General features: G+C 46.8%; 1 protein-coding gene across 3 annotated transcripts in view; it reads left to right on the top strand.

The window, feature by feature from the left end:
- Nucleotides 1-26,171, top strand: part of traf2b (Tnf receptor-associated factor 2b) — a 172,399-nt gene that overhangs the window by 32,346 nt on the left and 113,882 nt on the right. For 2 of the 3 annotated variants that reach the window (XM_072488070.1, XM_072488069.1), the window contains exons 3-4: nucleotides 19,003-19,081; nucleotides 21,867-21,965. In XM_072488070.1, the coding sequence (XP_072344171.1) occupies nucleotides 19,003-19,081; nucleotides 21,867-21,965 (178 nt within the window). The remainder of the gene's footprint in view (nucleotides 1-19,002; nucleotides 19,082-21,866; nucleotides 21,966-26,171) is intronic. The other variant, XM_072488071.1, reaches the window with a different exon arrangement.

Below are 26,171 nucleotides of genomic sequence, written 5' to 3'. Positions count from 1 at the left end.
ATCAGGAGGAGTAGGTAAAGAAGTCACAATTTTAAGAGATAGGGGAGCTAGTCAATCTTTAATGGTAAGAGATGAGGAGTTATGTAGTTTGGGACGAATATTGCCAGAAAAGGTAGTAATATGTGGAATTCAGGGTGAGGAGTAGTAGTGTTCCATTATATAAGGTAAGGTTGGAAAGTCCAGTGAAGAGTGGTGAAGTGGTAGTAGAGTAATAGAGAAACTATCTTGTCCAGGAATACAGTTTATTTTGGGTAATGATATAGCTGGATGGCAGGTGGGAGTGATGCCTACTGTGGTTGATAAGCCAGTGGAAAATCAGACAACTGAAGTGTTGAAGGATAAATATCCTGGGATTTTTCCGGATTGTGTAGTAACAAGGTCGCAAAGTCACAGGTTAAGACAAGAGGAGAAATCAAAAAGTGAAGATGAAGTTGAAGTGAAATTATCAGCAACGATTTTTGATCAGATGGTTGGAAAAGAACAAGAACAAGTGGAGGATGAGACGGATATTTTTAGTTCAGGAAAATTGGCGGAGTTACAACAGAAAGATGTAGAAATAAAACGGATGTATCAGAAAGCATACATGGAAGAGGAATCTGCGTGTATACCAGAGTGTTATTTCCGTAAAAGTGATGTCTTGATGAGAAAATGGAGACCTTTACATATGCAGACGGATGAAAAGTGGGCAGAAGTTCATCAAGTAGTATTGCCGGTAGGGTATAGAAAGGAGGTGTTGCGAGTTGCACATGAGGTACCAGTGGGAGGTCATTTGGGAATAAGGAAAACGCGAGCTAAAATCCAGAAACATTTTTATTGGCCTGGACTACATAAAGATGTAGTTAAATTGTGTCAATCATGTCACACATGCCAAATGATAGGGAAACCTCAAGCAGCGATAAAACCAGCACCCTTAATACCCATTCCAGCATTTGAGGAACCTTTTACAAGGGTCCTAATTGATTGCTTTTACAAGGGTCCTAATTGTAGGACCGCTTCCTAAAACGAAAAGTGGGAATCAATATATTTTGACTATAATGGACGTGTCTACTAGATTTTCAGAGGCCATTCCCGTACGTAATATCAGAGCTACAAAGATTGTGGAGGAGTTACTTAAATTCTTTACTAGATATGGACTACCCACAGAAATACATTCGGATCAAGGATCAAATTTTACCCCGAGGTTGTTCAAAGAAGTAATGGATAGCTTCGGAATAAAACAATCTAAATCAACTGCGTACCATCCAGAATCGCAGGGAGCGTTAGAAAGGTGGCATCAGGCATTAAAGACAATGTTGAGGGTGTATTGTCAAGATTATCCAGAGGATTGGGATAAAGGAATTCCATTCGTACTGTTTGGAATTAGGGATGCACCTAATGAGTCAACCAAATTTAGTCCTTTTGAACTAATGTTTGGTCATGATGTAAGAGGACCACTTAAATTGATTAAGGAAAAATTGGTGGGTGAGAAATCGGAAATTACACTATTAGATTATGTGTCAAGTTTTAGGGAACGATTAAATAGAGCAGGTGAATTGGCTAGACAGCTTTTGAAAGTTGCACAAAATGTGATGAAACGGGTAGCGGACAAGAAATCCAAAGTTCGCCAGTGGAGATAAAGTTTTAGTGTTGTTACCAGTGGTAGGGGAGCCTTTAAAAGCTAGGTTTTGTGGATCGTATCAGATTGAAAGGAAATTATGGGCACAAATATCCTGGGGGGGGAGATTTGTTAGTGCTCTTTGGGGGGGTTTAAACTAATGCAGCAGGGGCATGGGAACCTGAATTGTAGTTTTAGGGTAAGGGAGAATTAGGTCAGGAGCACAGATTTGACGTCGCAGGAGGGGGCCAGTGTTCAGGTAGATGGTTTGAAGTGTGTCTACTTCAATGCCAGGAGTATACGAAATAAGGCAGGGGAACTGGCAGCATGGGTTGGTACCTGGGACTTCGATGTTGTGGCCATTTCGGAGACATGGATAGAGCAGGGACAGGAATGGATGTTGCAGGTTCCGGGGTTTAGGTGTTTTAGTAAGCTCAGAGAAGGAGGCAAAAGAGGGGGAGGTGTGGCGCTGCTAGTCAAGAGCAGTATTACGGTGGCGGAGAGGATGCTAGATGGGGACTCATCTTCCGAGGTAGTATGGGCTGAGGTTAGAAACAGGAAAGGCGAGGTCACCCTGTTGGGAGTTTTCTATAGGCCTCCAAATAGTTCTAGGGATGTAGAGGAAAGGATGGCGAGGATGATCCTGGATAAGAGCGAAAGTAACAGGGTAGTTATTCTGGGAGACTTTAACTTTCCAAATATTGACTGGAAAAGATATATGTCGAGTACATTAGATGGGTCGTTTTTTGTACTGTGTGTGCAGGAGGGTTTCCTGACACAATATGTTGACAGGCCAACAAGAGGCGAGGCTACGTTGGATTTGGTTTTGGGTAATGAACCAGGCCAGGTGTTGGATTTGGAGGTAGGAGAGCACTTTGGGGACAGTGACCACAATTCGGTGACGTTTACGTTAATGATGGAAAGGGATAAGTATACACCGCAGGGCAAGAGTTATAGCTGGGGGAAGGGCAATTATGATGCCATTAGTGACTTGGGGGGGGGGGGGGATAGGGTGGAGAAGTAGGCTGCAAGTGTTGGGCACACTGGATAAGTGGAGCTTGTTCAAGGATCAGCTACTGCGTGTTCTTGATAAGTATGTACCGGTCAGGCAGGGAGGAAGGCGTAGAGCGAGGGAACCGTGGTTTACCAAAGAAGTGGAATCTCTTGTTAAGAGGAAGAAGGAGGCCTATGTGAAGATGAGGTGTGAAGTTTCAGTTGGGGCGATGGATAGTTACAAGGTAGCGAGGAAGGATCTAAAGAGAGAGCTAAGACGAGCAAGGAGGGGACATGAGAAGTATTTGGCAGGTAGGATCAAGGAAAACCCAAAAGCTTTCTATAGGTATGTCAGGAATAAGCGAATGACTAGGGAAAGAGTAGGACCAGTCAAGGACAGGGATGGGAAGTTGTGTGTGGAGTCTGAAGAGATAGGCGAGATACTAAATGAATATTTTTTGTCAGTATTCACTCAGGAAAAAGATAATGTTGTGGAGGAGAATGCTGAGACCCAGGCTATTAGAATAGATGGCATTGAGGTACGTAGGGAAGAGGTGTTGGCAATTCTGGACAGGCTGAAAATAGATAAGTCCCCAGGGCCTGATGGGATTTATCCTAGGATTCTCTGGGAGGCCAGGGAAGAGATTGCTGGACCTTTGGCTTTGATTTTTATGTCATCATTGGCTACAGGAATAGTGCCAGAGGACTGGAGGATAGCAAATGTGGTCCCTTTGTTCAAAAAGGGGAGCAGAGACAACCCCGGCAACTATAGACCGGTGAGCCTCACGTCTGTAGTGGGTAAAGTCTTGGAGGGGATTATAAGAGACAAGATTTATAATCATCTAGATAGGAATAATATGATCAGGGATAGTCAGCATGGCTTTGTGAAGGGTAGGTCATGCCTCACAAACCTTATCGAGTTCTTCGAGAAGGTGACTGAACAGGTAGATGAGAGTAGAGTAGTTGATGTGGTGTATATGGATTTCAGTAAAGCGTTTGATAAGGTTCCCCACGGTAGGCTATTGCAGAAAATACGGAGGCTGGGGATTGAGGGTGATTTAGAGATGTGGATCAGAAATTGGCTAGCTGAAAGAAGACAGAGGGTGGTGGTTGATGGGAAATGTTCAGAATGGAGTTCAGTTACAAGTGACGTACCACAAGGATCTGTTCTGGAGCCGCTGCTGTTTGTCATTTTTATCAATGACCTAGAGGAAGGCGCAGAAGGGTGGGTGAGTAAATTTGCAGACGACACTAAAGTCGGTGGTGTTGTCGACAGTGTGGAAGGATGTAGCAGGTTACAGAGGGATATAGATAAGCTGCAGAGTTGGGCTGAGAGGTGGCAAATGGAGTTTAATGTAGAGAAGTGTGAGGTGATTCACTTTGGAAGGAATAACAGGAATGCGGAATATTTGGCTAATGGTAAAGTTCTTGGCAGTGTGGATGAACAGAGGGATCTAGGTGTCCATGTACATAGATCCCTGAAAGTTGCCACCCAGGTTGATAGGGTTGTGAAGAAGGCCTATGGAGTGTTGGCCTTTATTGGTAGAGGGATTGAGTTCCGGAGTCAGGAGGTCATGTTGCAGCTGTACAAAACTCTGGTTCGGCCGCATTTGGAGTATTGCGTACAGTTCTGGTCACTGCATTATAGGAAGGACGTGGAGGCTTTGGAGCGGGTGCAGAGGAGATTTACCAGGATGTTGCCTGGTATGGAGGGAAAATCTTATGAGGAAAGGCTGATGGACTTGAGGTTGTTTTCGTTGGAGAGAAGAAGGTTAAGAGGAGACTTAATAGAGGCATACAAAATGATCAGGGGGTTAGATAGGGTGGACAGTGAGAGCCTTCTCCCGCGGATGGAAATGGCTGGCACGAGGGGACATAGCTTTAAACTGAGGGGTAATAGATATAGGACAGAGGTCAGAGGTAGGTTCTTTACGCAAAGAGTAGTGAGGCCGTGGAATGCCCTACCTGCTACAGTAGTGAACTCGCCAACATTGAGGGCATTTAAAAGTTTATTGGATAAACATATGGATGATAATGGCATAGTGTAGGTTAGATGGCTTTTGTTTCGGTGCAACATCGTGGGCCGAAGGGCCTGTACTGCGCTGTATCGTTCTATGTTCTATGTTAAGTGAGGTGAATTATGTGGTTAAAAACACCAGATAGAAGGAAGACTCACCGAGTGTGTCATGTGAATATGCTTAAAAGGTACTTTGAAAGGGAAGTAGAGAAAATGGAGGTATTAATGATTATAACTCAAAGTGACGAACCAAATCCAGATGACTGTAAATTTGACATACCTCAAATTAAATTGGAAAACATTTATAAAGAACTAATGGGAGCAGCGGATGCACAGACCGAAGAACTGAAGCTTAAGTGGGAGAAGGAGCTCGGGCGGGGGAGGGGGGGGGGGGGGGGGGGGGGAGAGACATAGGATGGCATATGGGTTGACGCTCTGAGTAGAGTAAACACGACCGCAACATGCGCCAGGCTCAGTCTGATCCAGTTCAAGGTCGTACATCGGGCCCACGTGACGGTGGCCCGGACGAGGAAATTCTTTGGGCTGGAGGACAAATGTGCTTGATGTGCCGGAGGGCCAGCGAACCATGTACACATGTTCTGGGCGTGTCCCAAACTAAGGGGGTACTGGCAGGGATTCGAGGACGTCATGTCCCGGGTATTGAAAACTAGGGTAGCAATGAGTCCTGAGGTGGTACTTTTTGGGGTTTCGGAGAACCCGAGAGTCCAGGGGAGAAAGAGGCTGACGTCTTGGCCTTTGCTTCCCTGGTAGCCCGGCGACGAATACTGTTGGCATGGAGGGCCACGAAGCCCCCGAAGTCTGAAGTATGGCTTTCAGACATGGCGAGCTTTCTTGGGCTGGAGAAAATCAAGTTCGCCTTGAGAGGATCGCTGTTAGGGTTCGCCCGGAGGTTGCAGCCATTCGTTGACTTCGTGGAGAATTAATCGTCGGGAGGGGAGTGGGCAGGGGGGATTAGGGTAGCGTGGAGTAGGGGGTTGCTTAGGCAGGTTCTTGCGAGAAGGGAGCCGATGCTTGCGTTATGTATTATTTGTTTTATGTACACTAAGGTATAATGTTGCTGATTTATATGCCAAAAATACCTCAATAAAATTGTTTATTAAAAAAAAAGATTCTTTTCCTTCAAATAAGCAGTTGAGACATAAAAGATTTCCTCTCTGGTTGCATGACTGGGCAATTCTTTGCAAAAGAAGAAATTCTCTTTGATTAGAATCCCTGCCAACATACCTGACATTAGCTAAGAGCTGGCTGTGTCCGCGAACACCTGCGGAGTCATCAATCTGCGGGGCAAATTTTCCACTCATGCCTAATTTCTGTTGAAGCATTTGTTCAATATCAACTGACATTTTGTCAATACACTGGTTGATTGTATATCAGGAAGAGGAACTTGTTCCCCCAGGTGCTTGAAGTATTGTATATTCTTCCTGGGGAGTGAATGGTGCTTTGTATTGAAATGGCAGTTCTACTTACTTGATACCATTGCAGGGTTTGACAGCTATTCCCTGCAAAATTGACATGCTGGGACAAGGCAGGAGGCCTCACTGGCCCACGAAAACCTAAAGGCCAAGTAGCTGCCGCTGTCCTGCCTGTGTATGAACCTCACTTTGCTCTCCTCGAGTTCTGTTCTCTCAGCCACATAATTTTTAAAATATAAATTTATAATACCCAATTCATTTTTTCCCCCAATTACGGGGCATTTTAGCGTGGCCAATCTACCAACCCATCTTTGGGTTGTGGGGGTGAGACCCACGCAGACACGGGGAGAATGTGCAAACTCCACAGAGCCAGTGACTCGGGGCCGGGATCAAACTCGGGTCTTCGGCGCCGTGAGGCAGCAATGCGACCGTGTCGCCCTCATTCTGCCACATCTGAATCAGAGCGGGATTCTTCCCTTCTCAAGAACTTATCCATGGAAAACTGGTGAAACGCACCGCCCGACACAATAAATGCCATCCAGCATTAACTTTCAAGCGCAATTTCAGCTCTTGTGTCAAGCAGAATTCCACTGATCCAAAGGTGCATCTTGGCCCCAGAACCCCACAGCATAGAGTTACGAACCTTCGGTTACCTTTTTGGATCTACGGAGTTTCTTTTGGGGTCTCTTCAACTCCTCAGGCTTCTACTGAGCCCACTTCACTGAATGTCTGCTGCACGCAGTCCTATCTCTATTTGGAACCTGTTTCTCCTTTTCTTTATCGGTTCCTATTTCATACCTTCTTCCCTTACTGGGAACGTTGCGTTTTACTTCCCCCTGTCCTCTCTCCTGTTTTTTCTTCCTCGCTTCACCCAGGGGTTTTGCGCCCTTTTGAATTATCGCTTTTTGTGCAGGTGCTTTATCTTCGCCTCTGTGTTCGGCATCGGCAAGTCCCGAGGGACCTCCTGTGCATGTGCTGGCTGGGAGCCGGCTGCACATGCACCGTTCGGCCGTTTTAATGTCCATCTGGCCCAGGTGCACACGAAACGTATAATGTCCGAGCAGCGCCTGTGCGGCCCTTTCCCGGCTGGTGCAGGCAAGGGAAGCTGAGCACTGAGCTGAAAAATAAGGTTAGATTTAGTTTATTTACATAAATTTTGAATCTTAACTCGTGGAACACTTCCATGGCACATCGGTGTGCTGTTGCAAACCGGTTGGGATCCATTGCCCTCGAGATCTGTGCTGGGACTGCAGCATTTCACTATATTTCTAAATGTATCAGAATCACAATTGTTACGGTGAATAAGGGGGCCAATCGGCCCATCGTGTCTGCACCGGTTCTCCAAGTGAGCATCATGACTCAGTGCCATTCCCCTACCTTTTTCCTTTTATCCCTACAAAGAAAATTACAGCACAGGAACAGGCCCTTCGGCCCTCCCAGCCTGCGCCGATCCAGATCCTTTATCTAAACCTGTCGCCTATTTTCCAAGGATCTACTTCCCTCTGTTCCCCGCCCGTTCACATATCTGTCTAGATGCATCTTGAATGATGCTATCGTGCCCGCCTCTACCACCTCCGCTGGCAAAGCGTTCCAGGCACCCACCACCCTCTGCGTAAAAAACTTTCCACGCACATCTCCCTTAAACTTTCCCCCTCTCACCTTGAAATCATGACCCCTTGTAATTGACACCCCCACTCTTGGAAAAAGCTTGTTGCTATCCACCCTGTCCATACCTCTCATAATTTTGTAGACCTCAATCAGGTCCCCCCCCTCAACCTCCGTCTTTCCAACGAAAACAATCCTAATCTACTCAACCTTTCTTCATAGCTAGCACCCTCCATACCAGGCAACATCCTGGTGAACCTCCTCTGCACCCTCTCTAAAGCATCCACATCCTTCTGGTAATGTGGTGACCAGAACTGCACACTGTATTCCAAATGTGGCCTAACCAAAGACCTATACAACTGTAACATGACCTGCCGACTCTTGTACTCAATACCTCATCCGATGAAGGCAAACATGCTGTATGCCTTCTTGACCACTCTATCGACCTGCGTTGCCACCTTCAGGGTACAATGGGCCTGAACTCCCAGATCTCTCTGTACATCAGTTTTTCCCAGGACTCTTCCATTGACTATATAGTCCGCTCTTGAATTAGATCTTCCAAAATGCATCACCTCGCATTTGCCTGGATTGAACTCCATCTGCCATTTCTCTGGCCAACTCTCCAATCTATCTATATTTTGCTGTATTCTTGTGACAGTCCTCCTCGCTATCTGCAACTCCACCAATCTTAGAATCATCTGCAAACTTGCTAATCAGACCACCTATACCTTCGTCCAGATCATTTATGCATATCACAAACAACAGTGGTCCGAGCACGGATCCCTGTGGAACGCCACTAGTCAACTTTCTCCATATTGAGACATTCCCTTCCACCACTACTCTCTGTCTCCTGTTGCCCAGTCAGTTCTTTATCCATCTCGCTAGTCCACCCTGAACCCCATACGACTTCACTTTTTCCATCAACCTGCCATGGGAAACTTTATCAAACGCCTGATTGAAGTTCATGTATATGACATCTACAGCCCTTCCCTCATCAATTAACGTTGTCACTTCCTCAAAGAATTCTATTAGGTTTGTAAGACATGACCTTCCCTGCACAAAACCATGCCGCCTATCACTGATAAGTCTATTTTCTTCCAAATGTGAATAGATCCTATCCCTCAGTATCTTCTCCAACCGTTTGCCTACCACTGATGTCAAGCTCACAGGTCTATAATTCCCTGGATTATCCCTGCTACCCTTCTTAAACAAAGGGATAACATTAGCAATTCTCCAGTCCTCCGGGACCTCACCCGTGCTCAAGGATGCTGCAAAGATATCTGTTAAGGCCCCAGCTATTTCGTCCCTCGCTTCCCTCAGCAAACTGGGTTAGATCCCATCTGGACCTGGGGACTTGTCCACCTTAATGCCTTTTAGAATACCCAAAACTTCCCCCTTCCTTATGCCGACTTGACCTAGAGTATTTAAACATCCATCCCTAGCCTCAACATCCGTCATGTCCCTCTCCTTGGTGAATACCGATGCAAAATACTCATTAAGAATCTCACCCATTTCCTCTGACTCCACGCATAAATTCCCTCTTTTGTCTTTGAGTGGGCCAATCCTTTCTCTGGTTACCCTCTTGCTCTTTATATACGAATAAAAGGCTTTGGGATTTTCCTTAACTCTGTTAGCCAAAGATATTTCATGACCCCTTTTAGCCCTCTTTATTGCGCGTTTGTGATTTGTCCTACTTTCCCGATATTCCTCCAAAGCTTAATCAGTTTTAAGTCGCCTAGATCTTATGTATGCTTCCTTTTTCATTTTAGCTAGTCTCACAATTCCACCCGTCATCCATGGTTCCCTAATCTTGCCATTTCCATCCCTCATTTTCACACTCCTGCACTCTAATCAACCTTTCCGTAAAAGACTCCCACATTTCAAATGTGGATTTACCCATAAACAGCTGCTCCCAATCCACATTCCCTAGCTCCTGCCGAATTTTGTTACACTTGGAATTTCCCCAATTTTAGCACGCTTCCTTTAGGATCACTCTCGTCTTTGTCCATGAGTATTCTAAAACTTACGGAATTGTGATCGCTATTCCCAAAGTAATCACCGACTGAAACTTCAACCTCCTGGCCGGGATCATGCCCCAATACCAGGTCCAGTATGGCCCCTTCCCGAGTTGGACTATTTACATACTGCTCTTAAAAAAACCTCTCCTGGATGCTCCTTACAAATTCTGCTCCATCTGCGCCTCCAACACTACATGAGTCCCATTCAATGTTGGGGAAGTTAAAATCTCCCGTCACGACCACCCTATTGCTCCTACATTTTTCTATAATCTGTCTACATATTTGTACCTCTACTTCACGCTCGCTTTTGGGAGGCCTGTAGGAAAGTCCCAACAATGCTACTGCACCCTTCCTATTTCTTAGCTCTACCCATATTGCCTCAGTGCTCGAATCCTCCATCGTGCCCCCCTTAATCACAGCTGTGATATCATCTCTGACCAGTAATGCAACTCCTCCACTCCTTTTACCTCCCTCTCGATCACCCCTGAAGCATCTATACCCTGGGATATTTAGTTGCCAGTCTTGCCCTTCCCTCAACCAAGTCTCAGTAATACCAATAACATCATATTCCCAGGTACTAATCCAAGCCCTATGTTCATCTGCCTTACCTGCTACACTTCTCGCATTAAAACAAATGCACCTCAGACCACCTGTCCCTTTGCATTCATCATCTCTTCCCTGTCTACTCTTCCCCTTAGTCACATTGAGTTTATTATCTAGTCCTTACTGGCTTTAGTTGCTGCCTCTTTACTGACCTCTAACTTCCTAATCTGGTTCCCATAGTGCCGAAGATTGTCAGCGGATACAACAGGATATAGATAGATTGGAGACTTGGGCACCGAAATAGGAGATGGAGTTTAATCCAGACAAATGCGAGGTGATGCATTTTGTAAGGGTCAAATCTAGGTATGAATTATACTGTAAATGGCAGAACCCTTAGGGACATTAACATACAGAGGGATCTGAGCGTGCAGGTCCACAGTTCTCTAAAAGTGGATTCAAAATTGGCTGGACGACAGAAGACAGAGGGTGGTTGTATGATTCTAAGTGGCAACACAAGTCATAGATCATAGAATTTACAGTGCAGAAGGAGGCCATTCGACCCATTGAGTCTGCACCGGCTCTTGGAAAGAGCACCCTACCCAAGCCCACACCTCCACCCTATCCCCATAACCCAGTAACACCACCCGACACAAAGGGCAATTTTGGACACTAAGGGAAACTTAGCATGGCCAATCCACCTAACCTGCACATCTTTGGACTGTGGGAGGAAACCCATGCACTCACGGGGAGAACGTGCAGACTCCGCACAGACAGTGACCCAAGTTGGGAATCGAACCTGGGACCCTGGATCTGTGAAGCAATTGTGCTAACCGCTATACTACTGTGCTGCCCATAGAGTCATAGATGTTTATAGCATGGAAACAGGCCCTTTGGCCCAGCTTGTCCATGCTGCCCAGTTTCTATCACTAAGCTAACCCCACTTGCCCGCATTTGGCCCCTATCCCTCTATACCCACCCTGCCCATGTAACTGTCTAACTGCTTTTTAAAGGAAACAATTGTACCTGTCTCTACCACTGCCTCTGGCAGCTCGTTCCAGACAGTCACCACCCTCTGTGTGAAAGAATTTCCCCTCTGGTCTCTTTTGTATTTCTCCCTCTCACCTTAAACCTATGCCCTCTACTTCTAGACTCCTCTACATTTGGTAAAAGATGTCGACTATCTACCTCATCTATGCTCCACATTATTTTATAGACCTCTATAAGATCACACCTAAGCCTTCTACGCTCCAGGGAAAAAAGTCCCAGCCTATTCAGCCTCTCCTTATAACTCAGATCAAGTCCTGGTAGCATCCTCGTAAATCTCTTCTGCACTCTTTCGAGTTTAACAATATCCTTCCGATAATAGGGTTGGTGGAATTGCGGATAGCGATGAGGACTGTCCGAGGATACAGCAGGATTTAGATTGTTTGGAGACTTGGGCGGAGAGATGGCAGATGGAGTTTAATCCGGACAAATGTGAGGTAATGCATTTTGGAAGGTCTAATGCAGGTAGGGAATATACAGTGAATGGTAGAACCCTCAAGAGTATTGAAAGTCAAAGAGATCTAGGAGTACAGGTCCACAGGTCACTGAAAGGGGCAACACAGGTGGAGAAGGTAGTCAAGAAGGCATACGGCATGCTTGCCTTCATTGGCCGGGGCATTGAGTATAAGAATTGGCAAGTCATGTTGCAGCTGTATAGAACCTTAGTTAGGCCACACTTGGAGTATAGTGTTCAATTCTGATCACCACAATTCTGAAGGATGTGGAGGCTTTAGAGAGGGTGCAGAAGAGATTTACCAGGACGTTGCCTGGTATGGAGGGCATTAGCTGTGAGGAGCGGTTGAATAAATTTGGTTTTTCTCATTGGAACGACGAAGGTTGAGGGGCAATTTATCATGGCCAATCCACCTAAACCGCACATCTTTGGACTGTGGGAGGAAACCGGAGCACCCGGAGGAAACCCACGCACACACGGGGAGGATGTGCAGACTCCGCACAGACAGTGACCCAAGCCAGAATCGAACCTGGGACCCTGGAGCTGTGAGGCAATTGTGCTATCCACAAGGCTACCGTGCTGCCCCTAAGTAACATTTAAGATGCTTCTGGATGGGTACATGAATAGGGAGGAAATAGAGGGATACGGACCGAGTAAGGGCAGAAGTTTTTTTTTAGTTCGGGCATCTTGATCGGCACAGGCTTGGAGGGCCGAATGGCCTGTTCCTGTGCTGTACTTTTCTTTGTTCTTTCTTATAAAGCAAGTGTTTGTGATCATGCTTTGCTGCCTAGGTTATTAATGTGGCAGATGTTTTAAGTAAATTTACAAGTGATATGCCCGTACTTGCAGTCTGTGTGTGTACATGTGGCATTACTAAAATGAATATATGACTAATACGCTGTTGCCATAGTTCTAATTGTGACTTGTCAACAATTGATGTTGTGTAAACACCATATGCAAAGCTGAGGCGAACTGCCCATTCTCCAGAAGGCAGAGCTGATTAACCTGTCTAAATATTGTTGTAGTTCCCGAGGCTGCAGTGTATACAAGGTAGCACCAGGCAGGCAGTGTTGAAGCAGTCAAAATATGACTTCCTCAGTGAAATGAAATGAAATGAAAATCGCTTATTGTCACAAGTAGGCTTCAAATGAAGTTACTGTGAAAAGCCCCTAGTTGCCACATTCCGGTGCCTGCTCGGGGAGGCTGGTACGGGAATTGAACCCGTGCTGCTGGCCTGCCTTGGTCTGCTTTCAAAGCCAGCGATTTAGCCCTGTGCTAAACCAGACCCTGAACAATCAACAATGTCTTTATGCAGCACCTTTACTTTAGTAAACGCTGAGGTCTTCCACAAGAGCATTATAAAGGAACCTTTGTCATGAGGAGATATAGATATAGATGCTTGAAACAAGATGGCGCTGGAGAGTGGAGACGCTCTGTGAGCTCTCCCAAGCAGATCCCCTTTTTCTTTTCATATACTTAATGATCTGTTTGAGCTGCTCGCAGAAAAATACTTTTCACTGTACCTCGGTATACGTGACAATAAACAAATCCAAATCCGGATGGTGTATGTCAAAGAGGACAGAATCATAGAATGTCTACAGTGCATAAGGAGGCTATTCAGCCTATCGAGTCTGCACCGGCCCTCTGAAAGAGCACCCCCCCCCCCTCTCACCCTATGCCTGCAACCTCGTAACCCCACCTAACCGACACATCTCTGGACTTTGGGAGGAAACTGGAGCACCCGGAGGAAACCCACACAGACACGGGGGAAACGTGCAAACTCCACACAGTCACCCAAGGCCGGAGTTGAACCTGGGACCCTGGTGCTGTGAGACAGTAGAGTTAACCACTGTGCTACCGTGCCACCACAAGTACCTTGAGCATGGGCGCGTTTGGGGGAGGAGAAATATTTTGTGAATGTGAGTTGTGTGCAGGATGGGGGTTTTGGAATGCATGTAGGATTTGGTGTCTGTTGTGCGGGCTGTTTATAGGAGAGAGACTATCTTGTGAGCGGGGGTGTCAGGGTGGGTGAGGGGGTCATTATTTTGCACAGTATGGAAAGGAATTCTGGGTGTATTTGTGGGACAAGGACAGAAACAACCGTGAAATACTCGGGTCAGGTGGGGTCTGCGGAGGTAAACCAAGTTAATGTTTCAATGACCTTTCATCAGAACTGGAAAAAGATAGAAATGGAAAGAGTTTTAAAGGCAGTAGAAAGGGGAGGGGCAGAAAAAAACGAAAGAAAAACTGTGATGGATGAATGGCAGGAGAGATTAAATAATAAAAAAATTCACAATGCAACAACTCGGGTGGTAATGAGTTTAATAAAGGGACAAAGGTTGGTGGCAAGTGAGCAGTGAATGAGTAAATAGCAACATCAAGGGATGAAGAAAGAAATGAGAAAAGATCAACTCAGCAGAAAAAAAGAAAAAATAACACAGAACAAGATGGCAGCAGAGGTCCTGATCGAAGGCTATTGAACTCCATGTTGAGTGGCAAAGACAGAAGAGCCTTGTAGTGAACCTGAACTGCAGCTCGGCTGCACCTCAATCAATGACTCGCATCATTGACGACTGCCCCCCTCACAATATTCAGCCGAGGGCTCGGAGAGACCAATTCACTGCCCGCACATTCTCATCACTGCAGTTTAGAGGGAGCTTTACCTGTAATCCCACACGTGCCTCTCCCAGTCTGGCCTCCTGCACAGCCCTGTTTTTCATTGTTTCACCCTTGGTGGACCTGCCGTGAATCGTTTTGACCATAAGCTCTGAATTCTCTACCTAAATCTCTCTGCCTTCCTACCTCTCCTTCAAAATGCTCCTTAAGATCTTTGTCCGCCGCACATGTTCTATGTGGCTGTGTCACGTTTGTTTGATAATGCTCCTCTGCTTTGGAACATTGAACTAGGTTCAAGACGCTGTATAAATAGACAGTATTGTTGAGGACTGGGTTTGTACTAATGTGCCCCACCCCCACGAGCAACATCAGATTCCACAAGTTCAACACAGTCACACCCACTGAGCACAATCCCTTGTATGTAAAGTGTGAGAGTAACACCTTGCCAAGAGGCTTATTCAGGGACAGGCAGGATAGCAGAGTTGAGGTCACAATCTGATCAGCCATGATTATCGAATGGCGGAACAGGCTCGAGGAGCTGAATGGCCTACCCCTGTTCCATATTCATTTGTTCATATTCTGCTGCTATGGGCAGCATGGTAGCACAGTGGTTAGCCCAGTTGCTTCACAGCTCCAGGGTCTCGGGTTCGATTCCCAGCTTAGATTACTGTCTACACGTTCTCCCAGTGTCTGTGTGGGTTTCCTCCCACAGTCCAAAGATGTGCAGGTTAGGTGGATTGGCCAAGATAAATTGCCATTAGTGTCCAAAAAAGTTGGGTGTGGTTCCTCCGTTATGGGGTTACAGGGCTTAAGTGGGGTGCTCTTTCCAAGGGTCGGTGCAGACTCGATGGGCTGAATGGCCTCCTGAGAACATAGAACAGCACAGCACAGGCCCTTCGGCCCACAATGTTGTGCCGACCATTTATCCTAATCTAAGATCAACCTAACCTACACCCCTTCAATTTACAGCTGTCCATGTGCCTGTCTAAGAGTCGCTTAAATGTCCCGAATGACTGACTCCACCACCTCCACTGGCAGTGCATTCCACACACCCACCACTCTCTGTATAAAGAACCTACCTCTGACATCTCCCCTATACCTTCCTCCAATCACCTTAAAATTATGTCCCCTCGTGACAGCCATTTCCGCCCTGGGGAAAAGTCTCTGGCTATCCACTCTATCCATGCCTCTCATCACCTTGTACCCCTCTATCAAGTCACCCCTCTGCTTTCTTCGCTCCAGTGAGAAAAGCCCTAGCTCCCTCAACCTTTCTTCATAAGATATGCCCTCCAGTCCAGGAAGCATCCTGGTAAACCTCCTCTGTACCCTCTCCAAAACATCCACATCCTTCCTATAGTGAGGCGTCGAGAACTGGACACAATATTCCAAGTGTGGTTTAACTAGGGTTTTATAAAGCTGCAGCAAAACCTCGCGGCTCTTAAACTCAATCCCCCTGTTAATGAAAGCCAGCACACCATACACCCTCTTAACAACCCTATCAACTTTGAGGGATCTATGTACGTGGACCCCAAGATCCCTCTGTTCCAAGAATCCTGCCTTTAGCCTTGGATTCAGCATTCAAATTTGATCTTCCAAAATGAATCACTTCACATTTATCAAGGTTGAACTCCATCTGCCACTTCTCAGCCCAGCTCTGCATCCTGTCAATGTCCTGCTGTAACCTGCAACAACCTTCAACACTATCTACAACTCCCCCAACCTTTGTGTCATCGGCAAACTTACTAACCCACCCTTCCACTTCCTCATCCAAGTCATTTATAAAAACCACAAAGAGCAGAGGTCCCAGAACAGATCCTTGCGGGACACCACTGGTCACCGACCTCCAGGCGGAATACTTTCCTTCCACTACCACTCGCTGTCTTCTTTCGGCCAGCCAATTCTGTATTCCATGCCCCCTAACTTTCTGAATGAGCCTACCATGGGGAACCTTATCAAATGCTTTACAGAAAACCATATACACCACATCCACTGCCCGACCTTCATCAATGTGTTTCGTCACATCCTCAAAGAATTCAATGAGGCTTGTGAGGCATGGCCTTCCCCTTACAAAGCCATGCAGACTATCTTTAATCAAACTATTTTTTTCTAAATAATCATCAATCCTATCTCTCAGAATCCTTTCCAATATTTTGCTCACCCCAGACGTAAGACTGATGGGTCTGTAATTCCCAGGGATTTCCCTATTCCCTTTCTTAAGTTCGAGTCTATTAACCTGGTTCACACTATTCTCATGATCATAGAATTTACAGTGCAGAAGGAGGCCATTCAGCCCATCGAGTCTGCACCAGCTCTTGGAAAGAGCACCCTACCCAAGCCCACACCACTACCCTATCCCCATAACCCAGTAACCCCACCCAACACTAAGGGCAATTTTGGATACTAAGGGCAATTTATCATGGCCCAATCCACCTAACCTGCACATCTTTGGACTGTGGGAGGAAACCGGAGCAACCGGAGGAAACCCATGCAGACACGGGGAGAATGTGCAGACTCCGCACAGACAGTGACCCAAGCCGGAATCGAACCTGGGACCCTGGAGCTGTGAAGCAATTGTGCTATCCACAATGCTACCATGCTGCCCTCTCTCTAGTGAATACTGAAGCAAAATATTCATTTAGGGCCTCCCCCATCTCCTCAGACTCTAGGCACAAGTTCCCTCCACTACCCCTGATCGGCCCTACTCTCCCTCTGATCATCCTCTTATTTTTCATATAAGTGTAGAACGCCTTGGGGTTTTCCCTAATCCTTCCCGCCAGGGCTTTTTCATGCCTCCTTCTAGCTCTCCTCAGTCCATTTTCTCAGTTCCTTCCTGGCTACCTAGTAACTCTCTAGAGCCGAGTCAGATCCTTGCTTCCTCAACCTTACGTAAGCTTCCTTCTTCCTCTTGACTAGAAGCTCCACTTCTCTTGTCATCCAAGGCTCCTTCACCTTACCATTCCTTCCTTGTCTCAGTGGGACAAACCTATCCAGCACTCGCAGCAAGTGCTCCTTAAACAACCCCCACATTACTGTTGTGCATTTCCCCAAGAACAATTGTTCCCACTTTATGCTCCTCAGCTCCTGTCTAATAGCAGTATAATTTCCCCTCCCCCAATTAAATACCTCCCATACTGTCTGTTCCTATCCCTCTCCATGACTATGGTAAAGGTCAAGGAGTTGTGGTCACTGTCACCGAAATGCTCTCCCATCTGACACCTGGCCTGGTTCGTTGCCGAGCACCAAGTCTAATATGGCCTCCCCCCTAGTCGGCCTGTCTACATATTGAGTCAGGAATCCTTCCTGTACACACCTGACAAAATCTGCTCCATCCAAACCATTTGCAATAAGGACCTCCAGTCAATATTGTTGTCACCCATGACAACAACTCTGTTACTTCTGCACTTTTCCAAGATCTGCCGTCCAATCTGTTCCTCTATCTCTCTGCTGCTATTGTGGGGTCTATACAAAACTCCCAATAAAGTGAGTCTTGTTTCTGACTTCCACCCATACTGACTCCGTAGACAAACCCTCCTCAACTACCTCCTTTTCTGCAGCTGTTATGCACTCCCTAATTAACAGTGCCGTTCCCCCTCCTCATTTACCTCCCTCCCTATTCTTCTGAAAACATCTAAACCCCAGAACATCTAACAACCATTCCTGCCCCTGTGAAATCCATGTCTCCATAAAGGCCACAACATCGTAGCTCCAAGTACTGATCCATGCTCTAACCTCATCTCCCTTATTCCTGACACTCCTTGCATTGAAACAGACACACTTTAACCCATTCCACTGAGTGCAACTTTGCCCTCTCAACTGTCTATCCTTCCTCACAGACTTGCTGCATACTATTTCTGCCTGTTCAACAGCTACCCTCTGATCCATAGCTCTGGTTTCCATCCCCCTGCCAAACTAGTTTAAACCCTCCCGAAGAGCTCTAGCAAACCTCCCACCCAGGATATTGGTGCCCCTCCAGTTTAGGTGCCATTCGTCCTTCATGTACAGGTCCCACCTTCCCCAGAAGATATCCCAATGAAGCCTTCCCTCCTCACCAGCCCTGTAGCCGCGTGTTCAGCTGCACTCGCTCCCTGTTCCTTGCTCACTTGCACGTGGCACCGATAGCAATGCTGAGATCACTACTCTGCTTGTCCTGCTCTTTAGCTTCCAACCTAACTCCCTAAAATTTCTTTTTAGATCCCATCCCTTTTCTTAGCTATGTCGTTGGTGCCTATGTGCACCACAACTTCTGGTTGTTCCCCCTCCCCCTTAAGAATCCTGTAGACTCGATCCGAGACATCCCTGGCACCCAGGAGGCAACATACCTTCCGGGAGTCTCGATCGCAACCACAGAATCTCCTATCCATTTCCCTAACCATTGAGTCTCCTATCACTATTGCTTTTCTATTCTTCCCCTTCCCTTCTGAGCCACAGAGCCAGATTCAGTGCCAGAGACCTGGTCGCTAGGGCCTTCCCCGGTAGGTCATCCCCCCCAACAGCATCCTTCTGCACTGTAAATTCTATGATTCTATGAGCAACTACTGAAGTCCTGTGAAGAATGGGTGAGGTGTTAAAGGACACCTAGCTGTGGCTCAGCAGCGGCCGGCACCTCCAGGAGAGGGGACTGGGATTGGAGAGTGGGTTTCTCGGTGCTGGTTTATTTGGATGACTGATTGTGTTCGTTTTTTCAGCGCTGGCCCGCAGAAATGTGCAGCCTGCATCGAAGAGGACATTTATGAAGAACCTTTGTCTCTTTTGGATGGCAGCTCGGTAAGTGAACTTCCACACCAATTTAAATGCTGTGGACAATGAACATAATAGGAGTTGCCTTTATCTCAGTGTGGGGAATACCAGGATGTATTAACAAACCCTGCACACATGCCCCAGTCGACATCTGAGACCAGATAGATTGACGTTTTTCAACTTGGATTGGGTAATGGAGATCTTAGTAAGGTGGTAACAGTGTGAGAGGAGAAACTTATCCACTTTGCCTATCCACCTTATTCTGGTGAATCTCTGATCATCTTGAAGCCCAGATATTTATACGAACTTTAGTTCCTGCTTGAAACCCATTCAAGCTCTTTCCACCTGTGTCGGTATTCTCTTCTACAAACTGACTGCCTTCTCATAAAACAGTTCCTCTTGTATGTGGTCATTTATTTTGTCTCTGTTTTGTAAAAATCAGTCTGTATTAACGAGCAAACATGCTACATGTAATGTTGGACTGCAACTAGAGTTCAGGGCGGTCTTCATGAAGATGTCGATCTATTTAATCTCTTCCACTCCTTTCGACCCCTTGCACAAATGCCTTCCCTCTTAACTCTGTCCACTTCAGCGTCATCTTAACTGCCCAATCTTTCACCACACCCTTCACTCACCTTGGCTGACATTGCCGGCCTCTCTGCCTCTTCACCTTCATTTCCTCCTTTATTGCCTACCTCATTGCTCAAGCCTTCGGTTATTCTCTGGATTCCTCCTCCATTTTCCTGATTGTGCCCCTCTAACTCCACTGGGATATGTTTCCACATTAAAAGTGCAATAAAAATGTTATCTTGCAAACAAAGCCAAGGGACTGCTGGTAGGAGGCAAGGTTCCCCAGCTTCCAGGCACTGTTTAAAAGGGAATAGAATGGTTGTACCTGTCACCTTTTCTGTTGCTGGAAATGGGGGTAGATCAACAACACACAGCCCCCATGTCATGTGTCCCATTACTCAGGAGAGGTATCATAGAGGTATCATAGAATTTATCATAGAATTTACGGTGCAGAAGAAGGCCATTCGGCCCATCGAGTCTGCACCGGCTCTTGGAAAGAGCACCCTACCCAGGGTCCACACCTCCACCCTATCCCCATTACCCAGTAACCCCACCCAACACTAAGGGCAATTTTGGACACTATGGGCAATTTATCATGGCCAATCCACCTAACCTGCACATCTTTGGACTGAGGGAGGAAACCGGAGCACCCGGAGGAAACCCACGCACAGACGGGGAGGATGTGCAGACTCCGCACAGACAGTGACCCAAGCCAGAATCGAACCTCGGACCCTGGAGCTGTGAAGCAATTGTGCTATCCACAAGGCTACCGTGCTGCCCTCAGGGTTTGGCATGGTGGCACAGTGGTTAGCACTGCTGTCTCACAGCTCCAGGGTTCAGTTCAGGCCTTGGGTGACTGTCTGTGTGGAGTTTGCTTATTCTCCCCGTGTCTGCGTGGGTTTCCTCTGGGTGCTCCGGTTTCCTCCCACGGTCCAAAGATGTGTAGGTTAGGTGGATTAACCATGCTAAAATTGCTCCTCAGTGTCCAAAGGTTAGGTGGGATCACTGGGTTACGGGGATAGGGTGAGGGAGTGGGCCTATGTAGTGTGCTCTTCCAGAGGGTTAGTGCAGACTCGATGGGCCGAATGGCCTCCTGCACTGTAGGGATCCTATAAGCAAGTGCTTTACTCTGCTTACTAGACTTAGCTCGGACTGTCTGTTGATATGAGGATATCTGTAGTGGAAAGTCCCTCTACAACATTGGAGTACAGTACTGATGGCTATAGGCTTGTCAATGAGAAGAGCAGTATGGGAGGACAGATTAGAAACATCAGTGTTGAAGTATATTAGGTTAATTTGGTTTTCCTAGTGTATGGGAATCAAAGCTGAGTAACAGCACAAAATGAGTTTGCTTTTTCTGAAAATTTAACTGCATGTGTCGATTTTGTAATTCTGCTGTACATGTGGTGGTTGAGATAAGCTGTCCTGTCCACCTCGAGAACTGTATGGTTGTATCAGGGATTCCCACCCATGCTGTACATGTTTTTGATCTACCTTGTCTTGGAGAAGATAATTCACCAGTGGAGACTGAAATTAGGAGCGTCAAATATCAAATCCAATATGGAGTTCAGAATAGCGTGGTTAAAATGTAGAGCTTACTACCACATGGAATAGTTAAGATAAATAGCAGAAATCCATCGATGGAAAATCCATAGAATCCCTACAGTGATGAAGGAGGCCATTCGGCCCGTTGAGTCTGCACCAACCCTACCAAGAATACCCTACCCAAGCCTACTACACCACCCCTATCCCTGTAACCCCGACCTAACTTGCACGTCTTTGGACACCAAGGGCCAATTTATCATGGCCAATCCACCTAACCTGCACATCTTTGGACTGTGGGTGGAAACCGGAGCATCCGGAGGAAACCCACGCACACACGGGGAGGATGTGCAAACTCCACACAGTCAGCCGAGGCCGTAATTGAACCCAGGTCCCTGACGCTGTGAGGTAGCAGTGCTAACTACTGTGCCACCGTGCATTTAAGGAGAAGGTAGATAAAACATGAGGATGGAAGGAAAAGAAAGATAGATGAAGTAGGATAGGAGGAGATTCATGTGGGGCATAAACATTGACCTATTCCATTTGGGCCTGCTGGCTTGTGTCTCTGTCACACCCTATTGCAAAAATACCCCTTTCTCAGTCACAGACTGCCTACCCCTCTCCTCAGCATGTATTGATCCAGATCACACTACAAGCTCGGCAAGTTCCTGGAATTGTTGTATCTTCTTCCCTCCTCTAGGCATTCCCGGACAATGCGGCTCGGAGGGAACTGGATAATTTGCCCGCAGTTTGTAACAATGAGGGCTGCCCTTGGAAAGGCACCATTAAGGAGTATGAGGTGAGAAGAAAGAGTTAAAACGGAAGTGGGAAATTTGAAGCAAAAGCTGAAATGTCTGGAACTGGACAGCGGGTCTGATGACATCCTCGAGTGTTGTGTAAATATTGTTACGGGCTGAGGGATGGAATATCAGGCAGAATTCCTCCTCTTTATTGCTCTCCAGTGCGTACTAGGTGAGTATAGACATTGGCTGAGGCTAGGGTTTGACTTGGCCATGATTGACTTGACCTTTCCCTTCCAGGAATCACTGGCTAACACTCACTGTCAGAGGCCCACACAAAGAATGACCCCCTCCCACCCTGGGCAGCTTTACACAATGAACATCTTTTAGGATTGGAGCGAAATCTAAGGAAAGGGAAAAAACTGTAAACTTAAGCAACTTTTGATAGTTGCCAGGTTCAAACTGAATATAAAGTACAGAGGAGACCTCAGAAAGGGGAAAGAGAGGGTACGAGAATGGAATAGTGATTAACGTAAAGGGGAACCTAAGGGGTTTTCTACAAACACGTAAATAATAAAAAGTAGTTAAAGACTGATTAGGGACTAGCCAAAGAAGATCTTTTTGTGGCGGCAGTGGGGCTGGCTGGAGTATTATAGAATTTACAGTGCATAAGGAGGTCATTCGGCCCATCGAGTCTGCACTGGTGCTTGGAAAGAGCACCCCACCGAAGCCTACAACTCCACCCTGTCCCAGTAACCCCATCCAACCTTTTTGGTCACTAAGGGCAATTTATCATGGCCAATCCACCTAACCTGCATATCTTTGGACTGTGGGAAGAAACCAGAGCACCCGGAGGAAACCCATGCAGACACTGGGAGAACATGCAGACTCCGCACAGTCAGTGACCCGAGCCAGGAATCGAACCTGGGAACCTGGAGGTGTGAAGCAACAGTGCTGACCACTGTGCTACCATGCCGCTCTAAATGAATACCTTGCATTTGCCTTCGCTAGAGAAGAAGATGTTTCCAATGGCAGTAAAGGATGATGCAGCAGTGATCTTACTTAGGGTGAAAATAGTAAGAAGCTGTACAACACCAGGTTAAAGTCCAACAGGTTTGTTTCGAATCACTAGCTTTCGGAGCACTGGTGAATGAAGAGGTTGGTTCCAGAAACATATATATATAGACAAAGTCAAAGATGCAAGATGATTCTTTGAATGCGAGTCTTTGCAGGTAATTAAGTCTTTACAGGTCCAGACGGAGCAACTGGAGAGCGGGATAATCACAGGTTAAAGAGGTGTGAATTGTCTCAAGCCAGGACAGTTGGTAGAATTTTGAAGCCCAGGCCAGATGGTGGGGGGGTCAATGTAATGTGACATGAATCCAAGGTCCCGGTCGAGACTGTACACATATGTGCCGAACAAAGACCCTCATTCAAAGTATCGTCTTGCATCTTTGACTTTGTCGATATATATGTTTCTGGAACCCACCTCTTCATTCACCTGAGGAAGGAGCAGTGCTCCGAAAGCTAGTTATTCGAAACAAACCTGTTGGACTTTAACCTGGTGTTGTAAGACTTCTTACTGTGCTCACCCCAGTCCAACGCCGGCATCTCCACATCAGGGTGAAAATAGAGAGAGAGGATACTTCAAAAACAATTGGCAGTGCTGAAGCTAAAGTCATCCAGTTCAATTGGGATCCATCCCAGGTTACTGAGGTGGAAATTGCAGAGACCAGTTCTGCTTGGATAAAGGATTGGTGCCAGAGAAGTGGAATATTGTAAATGTTACACCCTGTTTAAAAAAAAAAAAGGAAAGCCGATAAACTGAAAACTACAGATCAGACAGCCTAGTAGTCAGTTGTGCTTCTTTTGCATAACCAAATGAACTAAATCAACAGGTTGAGGGGTAAACGAAAAAGCAGCTCCTTAAAGGGATACTGCATCAACATAAACTGTATCTATCGCAAACAAAACTTAAAACATCAAAACAAAATGTGATTGGGCCAATAAAACACCCTCTTCCCCGCGGTGCCCATTGGATATGGAAAGCCTCGATCATTCTGGTGGACACTGCATGCTCCCTTTCCAGAGACACCTGACAACGAACATAGCTGCGGAAAAGGGACAGACAGTCAGAATAGACGACCCCCGCAAGTAGTTGGTTGTGTGAAAACAATAAACCAGGACAAAATTGAGTGGCATTTAGAAAAGTATGGGATAATAAAGGAAAGTCTGGATTTGTTAAAGGCAAATTGTGTTAGACTGACTGGATTGAATTCTTTGAGATAAGGAAGAGTAGATTGAAATTGGAGTTGTGTAAATGGGCTTTCGAAAGGTGTTATACTGAATCTTGATTCAACACTGGTTAGGTACCATTTCTGGACATCGCACTTTGGGAAACAAGTTCAGGCCTTAGCGAGGGTAAATGAGAATAGTGCCAGGGATGATAGACTTCAGTCGTGTTACAAAACTGTGTTTTCCTTTAGAACAGAGAAGGTCAAGAGGAGATACCTTGGGCTGGATTCTCCGATTTGGAGACTATGTCCCCACCCTGATGTGGGAACAGTGGCGTTTTACGCCAGAGAAACTGGTGCAAAATGGCCACCGATTCCCTGTTTTGCTGGGGTCTAGCAGGAAGGCAGCGTAGAGCACCCAGCTCTAGCTGCTGATATAGCCCGGAGAATTGCCGGGTCCGGGGCCGCACAGCGGTCGCGCCGTGCATCATGGGAGATGCCGCTCATGGACCTGGCCTGCAAAATAGTCCCCCCCCCCCCACCTCAGCCGGCTCACGTGCCCTGGACTACCCCACCACAGTGCCCCCAGCCCCGAATAATGTCCCCCCCTGCCCGCGGACCGGCCCTCCCTCGACTGGGACTGAGTCTGCAGCCGCCACGCCGAGTTCCCGACGGGTGAGACCACACGTGTCCCACAGCATCGGGAACTCGGCCGGTTGGGAACGGAGCATTGGGGGCGGCCTCAGGCCTCTTTCGGGGGGGGGGGTGCGGAGCATCGTGGAAGCTGCGCCGCCCCCGATTCTGTCAGGAATTTGGATTCTCCTCACTGATGCCAAACGTGATTTCGGCGTCGGCGACCAGAAAATCTAGCCCCTTGGATTTGTTCAAATTTCTGAGCGGTTTTAATGAAATTAATAAGAGAGACTATATTTCCAGCTGGATGAGGTTGGGTTGTAAAGGAGGAAAGTGAGGTGAAACAGTTTAGAAACCAAGTTCTCGAGTGAAAAGCCTCGTTGGCTGAAGAAGGCTGGGGTGTTTATGTGGCCAGTAGCAGAGGAAGACCATGTCTAGGGGTGGAGTGGGTGGCGTTTAAGGACTGGCAGAGGTTACCGTGATGGGTAACACGGTGGTACAGTGGTTAGCACTGTTGCCTCACAGCGCCAGGTTCCCAGGTTCAATTCTGACCTCAGGTGGCTGTCTGTGCGGAGTCTGCACGTTCTCCTCATGTCTGCGTGGATTTCTTCCGGGTGCTCCGGTTTCCTGCCAAAGACCAAAGATTAGCAGGTTAGGTGAATTGGCCATGATAAATTGCCCAAAATGTTAGGTGGGGTTACGGGGCATGGGGTGGGGGATTGAACCTAGGTAGGGTACTATATTGGAACAAGGACTGGTGCAGGCTCGAAGGGCCGAATGGCCTGTTGTACTGGATTGAGAGGGGTGTGAAAATGGAGAAATTTGAAGACATAGTGTGTTGGCCATGAGAGCCAATGTAGGTCGGTGAGGATGGGTGAGCGGGATCTGAAGCAGAAGGTACTCTGGTAACAGAGCGTTGGATGAACTGAAGTTCAAGGAGTAGACGCTGGAAAAGCCAATGAGCAGAAAAATTGAATTTGGAGGTGATAAAAATATGGAAGAGGGTTTCAGCAGCAGATGGGTGATGGTGGGCAATGTTATGGAGGTGAAAGTTGGAAGTAGTTGTTGATAGAAAAGAGATTGAGTTTGTAACTGGGCTTGAGGTTGGATGTGAGCGGGGAATTTCCCTAAGTGAAGGAGATGGGCAGAGAACTGGTTAGAGGAGACACTCCAGTTCTGCAAAGAAACCCATATGGTTTAAATTTTCATAAAACCTCCAGGGTAGTCAAACTCTAGGGATAACTCTGATCTAATTTCCTGTAAGGCCTTGTGTAAGTTCCATCTTTGCGTTGCGGCTGTGTTGATTACCAGCAGGGGAGATAAAGCCTGAAGGGGCTGGTTTAGCACAGTGGGCTAAACAGCTGGCTTGTAATGCAGAACAAGGCCAGCAGCGCGGGT

The sequence above is a fragment of the Scyliorhinus torazame genome, chromosome 22, assembly GCF_047496885.1.
Source record: "Scyliorhinus torazame isolate Kashiwa2021f chromosome 22, sScyTor2.1, whole genome shotgun sequence".
NCBI lineage: Eukaryota > Metazoa > Chordata > Chondrichthyes > Carcharhiniformes > Scyliorhinidae > Scyliorhinus > Scyliorhinus torazame.
The sequence above is the reverse complement of the archived record's forward strand: the minus strand, read 5'-3'. Positions and strand labels throughout refer to the sequence as shown.